The sequence below is a fragment of the Argentina silus genome (assembly GCF_951799395.1).
Source record: "Argentina silus genome assembly, chromosome: 14".
Lineage (NCBI taxonomy): Eukaryota > Metazoa > Chordata > Actinopteri > Argentiniformes > Argentinidae > Argentina > Argentina silus.
This window is the reverse complement of record NC_139668.1, coordinates 10,140,932-10,146,683: the sequence shown is the minus strand read 5'-3', so window position 1 is coordinate 10,146,683 and position 5,752 is coordinate 10,140,932. Positions and strand designations below refer to the sequence as shown.

Sequence of the window (5,752 nt, the reverse complement as noted above, 5' to 3'; positions counted from 1 at the left end):
CTCATCATAAAATACTATCTATAATGTTACATTGTAAACAAACGTAGCGCGCCGCGCCATACAAAACAATAGAGGCGTGCATGAAAAAGTGATGGGCCAACATTCCATCAACTAAAATTATTGACAAATGTTAAGTCGACAATACATAGCGCAAACAGTTATCTCTATCTGTACCAAATTGATCTATTGTAGCCTATTTACCATGCACAAAGCCGATATCGAAAACCGCATGGACACATAACAACAGTACACGAGCCTTTTTTTTTTGTTTTGTAATTCATCATATTAAAAGGAGCATATTTTCAATAAGCGCGTTAAGGTGGCCTAAACTTAAATATCGCAATGCCAGTCATCACGGTCAACTGTATCCCGTCATGGTACCCACAACTTTGCACTCAGTTGATCAGCGTTTGGTCCTTACCTTGGTGGTTCCTTCAGTTAAATCGGATACAGGATAAGAAAATGCTAAAGTAGTCTTCAATATCTAGTTGCAAAGAAACCTCGAAACTGAAATGTGTCGTTAAAATCCAATTGGCTAATTTTGTTTCTCGCAATGTCTTTTTTTCGCAGGCCCTACAACTCACTGGGCTGCTCTCCTCCTCTACCTCCAGCTCGCTGCCATGAGCGATGACGTCAAGCCTGCCAAAGGAGTGAGGGCAGTCTCTCTCTCTCTCTCTCTCTCTCTCTCTCTCTCTCTCTCTCTCTCTCTCTCTCTCTCTCCCCCACCCCCCCCCTCTCTCTCTCTCACACGCACACAATATTTTGACCACTAATTTACTGTGTTGATTGTAAACACATTATATTTGAATAATCTTATATAATGCATAGCTTTCTCAGCAATGCGTGTATGAACTGTTTGTGACTGCCTCGGCTTATTCCTCTAGCTGTGACAGATACCTTCACTGCCACACACACACACACACACACACACACACACACAACTAAGTAATGCTACAGCTCGTTCTGTCTCTCCATCTACCACCCATCCAAATAACCTGCTCTGTGGGGGTCCACTAAGTGCTGGTGTGTTTGCCGTTGGCTGGCTGCCTGCTGCTTTGGCCCTCTGGATGGGGAATGCAGTTAAACGTATTGACTTGTGCTCTGCGAGCTCACCGCAGCCGATGAACACTGCCTGGATAAACAGACAGAACCCTCAATATCACGTGAAGGACACCATGTGCTTTCTCTCTTTTTTCTCTCTGACAGGTCTGGCCTAGCTTTTAAGGAGCCAATGAGGACAGCTGTATCCTAATCATACCACAAAGCTGAACCGAGCCGAGTGCTGTGCTGGCTGTAACAGTGCTGGAAAGAACAGTGAGAGGAAAATATCAGAGCAAGCACGGGACGGTTCGTTGCAGCCCTGTAGTGTGTAAAGCCTCCTGGTGTGTGTGACACCATCAGTCACCAGTTAGATATCATAGTCTCTGGAAAAGTGTTTAGATCTTATGATCTACATCAATATAATAGCATTCTTATACTATGCACAGTACAACTGCAATAATAACTGGATTTGAAGTAACATGACATTATTAGATAGGAGAGACCTGATGACATAATTTATAGAGGGCAACCACTTTATTTTACCGTTCACCTATCCAATCATAATAGATCAGTAATAATTTCAAGGAATGAAGAATCCAAGGACGGATGTAACCGAGGACATCCAAGTATTCCAACATGGTTAACCTTTCCTCATTCTCATCTTTGTCTTATAACACACACACACACACACTCTACTCATCCATATGAAAAGTCAACATGAATGAATCATGCTTCTGTCATGACTCATAGGAAATATATGACAGTCGGGATCACTTTTACATCTTTACACACCCACCAAGCTAAAACCCTATGCTTGTTGGCTCTATTTGTGTAAAACATACCATTACAGATAAAGCAGACCTACCACTGACTAGTAGGTGCCGATCAAGAGTTCATATAATCTCCAGACAATATCAATTAAAATTGATCCAGGAAACCCTTGCATCTACCCCAAATGAGTCTTTGTCTGTCACTGTGTTGTGGGGTATGGATTGAGGATCATTTCTTAAACCACAAATACCAATTCAGCTGACAGTAGATTTGCCCTTGGCTATCTGCTCCCTCTGCTGTTCAAACACAAAGAATACAAGCAGTGAAATGGCAAAAAGGTTCAAGACAAGATAAAATGTTTATTAAATATTATTTTAAAAAGAAATAAAATACATGTTAAAATGGTATAGTATTTATTATTTACATATATTTTGCATACAGTAGGCCTATACAAGTAAGTGTCCTGTAACATGACATGTCCTGTGTCCTGCAAAGTACAGGAAGTGACTGGATTCTGAGAGAACCAAGGAATGTCCATCACTAATAATGCACACCTCCCATAACGTATGCTTCTGTCATGTGGGAGCACAAGATAATTAAGTAAGTTAGTTCATTATTAAATCTGTGATTGTGAAGCTGTAGTCTAGATAGGACCATGAAGATGATGGTTCATCACAGTTCACGTCAGGAGGACAGGGCCAATTCCAATTTGTTTTCTGTTGTTGGTGCTTCGATCACTTCTCCAGACATAAATTCCTCCTGAAAAATGTAAGTGAATGTAGAAATTGATTAATATCCTATTTAAATGTTTCCTATGACCATGGACAATATTTTAGAAACGAAGAGAAACAAATATCCAGGACATCAAAAACAGAAGGTAGGCTTATGTCAAATACATATGTCGCCTGTCGAAAGATATGGACTTCCCTCGACCTGCAACGCCTGGTTCTAGACAGGCCTGTGTGGGGAGTAATGATGTTCTGAAGAAAATCAAGTGTTGTCAATAGGATATACTAAATAACTAATGATGTAACATCAAAATATAACTATTCCAATGTAGCTAATAAAGCAGCAAATGTAACCATTCAAATATAACCAATAGTACATGTTGTAACACATTTTCCAAAAAACTTTCAATGCATCCAACGAGCCCCCTTTTCCTCAGTGACTTGGTCTCCACTTGTAGACATAGCCATAACTTCGCTAGGGTAACATCTGGCTAAACAAATTAAGCATCTGCTTCACATATAGATGTGTCCTTTATCTATCCTGTAAGTGTTCCACTTTGTTTGGCCCTGTTGCTAGAGAATGGTTACAAAGCAACCACTGGCTGTCAAAGCTACCAACCTGGTCGTAAATTACTTTTACAATGAGCGAACAGCTTGGACAGGTCGCTACTTCTTCACCATTTTCCAAATCTTCCTGAAAGAACAAGAACACGAATAGGAACAGGAGTGTAGTATACATCGCAACGTGAAAGGACATTTCCATGCTTGCTTTGGCACCTAGCTTAGCTAGTAGCTACATGACTCCTCATGAGAGTCCACTTACTTTGGTTATAGCGAATTTGTCGCCACACGGGCAGGGGAAATAGTACGTTTCTGTATCGTCATCATATTCAAAGTCCTCGATTTCAACTTCGTCGTGGAAAACCGACATTGTAGAGATGAAATTTGTAACACCAGCTCAATGTTCACATTTGGAATTCGCGTTGACGTAACGTAATTACTATGCGACGTCTCAGACTATTGACGCAGGTACACGGTAAAACATGAACCACCAGGGGGTGGTGAAGAGCCTCCAATGTTGGTTGTGGCACAGAGATAGGGAGATAGGCGGAGCCAGAGGGTTCCATTCCTCGGCATCCATTTCCGTCCACAGACGGCTGCAGTGGCTACGTTGCTCGTCTCCAGAGAAGGACACAGGCATGTCCCGAGTCAAACTAGTCAAGCCATCACTCAAATTACGATGAGAGCGATGTGACATCATCAGGTGGCTTTTTTAGTGTATAGACCCTCACAGAATGAGGTTCCACAGTTGACACACCCCTCCGCTGGGGTACGGAAGTGGGGTTTCCAATGGGGTTTTCCAATGTTTCTCAGTGGAGTACAATTGTATTTTAACTATAATGCATGTGACTGATGGTGATGACAGCTAACTATTGTGATAATGACATGAAAAAGTGCATTGAAAAATAAAAATAACAACAACAGCGAATGTCTTAAGTGGCCAACAGTAAGCTATTTGTAGTGGGGTCAATGGGGAAACTCAACTTCCTTACCCCAGTAGAGGGGCGTGACTTCAGATTTCTGGGATTTGAAAGCTTTCAGCATCCCTATAATTGATAATGGATAGATAGATCAGTGACAGGACAGGTGTCTCTAAAATATGCATTTTTGTGTGTGACATGACAGATGTCATGTCAGACTAGGGTGAAATAAACTGATGGGTATTGTAGGGACATTTGAACATTGTATGTTTCCTCACCAGCTGTCATCACCACACTGCAGCTCATGTGTGCAATGCAGGCCAATGTTTCACCTTTCACCTTTGCCTTTTTCCCCAAGTAGGCTATGATCTGAATGAACATAACACTCATTTTATAATAACCACTTATTTAGGACATGTCAACACTATAGTCCCACAAGCCATTGTTATAATCTACTATTGCACTATTATTTGTACACAGAATACACAGTATTTGGCTGCTATTTACTGTCTTTACTGACTGTTCTTTTTGCACTGTTTAAATTATTTTTATTGAATGTTTTATTTTTAGTATGTCTTGTCTTATCTGTTGTGCCTGGGCACTTTATCTGTCTCACCGTGGGAGAGTGAGAAACGTCCTCTCGATTCCTTTGTATGTCTTGACGTGAAGAATTGACATTAAAGCCACTTTGACTTTGACTTTGACTTTGAGCTTTATTAGAACATCTTCCAGAGTCTTCTATCCTACAATGATGTCTCTCAATCAAATGTGAAGTATATAGTCTCAGTGCAATATCTGTTTTATAGGTCACGATTCTATGTTGCACATGACAGCTTGACAAACATATGCTTGTCTTAAAGTTTTCCTTTGCCCAAAGATATCTTCTCATCACTGTTCATGTTCAAGGCTGCTTTGAATCTTGGTAATCTCCACCCAGGTCAGACATACAGTCTTTCTACGGTAATTGGAGCGGTGTGAAGAGTACGTCCATACCTACACTAATTGCTTTACACAGCAATTTGATTGGAGTTACTCAATTAGACCATGGGTTAGTGCTTGGGTTTAGGTTCTACATCATTCTCAGTGCAGTTCCAGTGACATAAGAGAACAGAGAGAGAACTGTATATTCATTCAAATCATTCTGTGAAATTGTAATTCGGAGGGGATTGGGTGCAATTTAATTGTGTATTCTGAAATATCTTTGAGAATTCCCCAAGCATGTTTTTTCCAGATTGTGTGATGTGTCCTATCTCAGAGAACGTGTGTGTGTGAGTGTGTGTGTAAGTAACACACACACATGTGAAACAGACGTCAAATTGTTGCAAACAGCAGCCTCGCACTCTGAAGTGCTCCACACAAGTCTTTAACCTGCAACCTCTGAATTGCCAACACGCGTCTTCTCAAATACCCAATGTTAACCAGCTACGCCACCGAACAGCTAGCAATTCGAAGGTCAGGATGGGTATTTGAACATGAGGAGTGAGTTGACTATGTTAACTTGGTGACACATGCATTAATGATATTACACTAACCAGTAGGCCTACCTCTCCAGCTCCTTTGAGCTAATAGAGTTGTTTATAGGGAAAGCCAGGCTCATGTTTTCGGTTAGGGTTATTTATTTGAACCTTTGTGATATAACCAAATATACCAATCTATTAGGCCAATCAGATTATCAGAAGGTTATTGAATACATTACACTCAGGCTGTTGTTGAGACTGTTATAACTAAGAC

The 5,752-nt window shown here is 40.8% G+C and overlaps 1 protein-coding gene across 1 annotated transcript; it reads right to left on the bottom strand.

The window, feature by feature from the left end:
* Positions 1-2,170: 2,170 nt before the first annotated feature.
* On the bottom strand, positions 2,171-3,528 carry dph3 (diphthamide biosynthesis 3). Its single transcript, XM_083684614.1, has 3 exons — positions 3,364-3,528; positions 3,160-3,234; positions 2,171-2,571 (listed from the first exon to the last, which is right to left on the bottom strand). The coding sequence occupies exons 1-3, from the start codon at positions 3,469-3,471 to the stop codon at positions 2,497-2,499; spliced, it is 258 nt and encodes an 85-aa protein (XP_083540740.1). The 5' UTR covers positions 3,472-3,528; the 3' UTR covers positions 2,171-2,496.
* Between the last annotated feature and the right edge of the window lie 2,224 nt (positions 3,529-5,752).

Bases quoted from the DNA above. Each gene is read 5' to 3' on its own strand.
- dph3 (XM_083684614.1), bottom strand. From the start codon at position 3,471: ATGTCGGTTTTCCACGACGAAGTTGAAATCGAGGACTTTGAATATGAT. The intron at 3,235-3,363 runs GTAAGTGGACTC...TTGTTCTTTCAG, and splicing joins ACAAATTCGCTATAACCAAA to GAAGATTTGGAAAATGGTGA. The intron at 2,572-3,159 runs GTTGGTAGCTTT...TACATTTTTCAG, and splicing joins TAAAAGTAATTTACGACCAG to GAGGAATTTATGTCTGGAGA.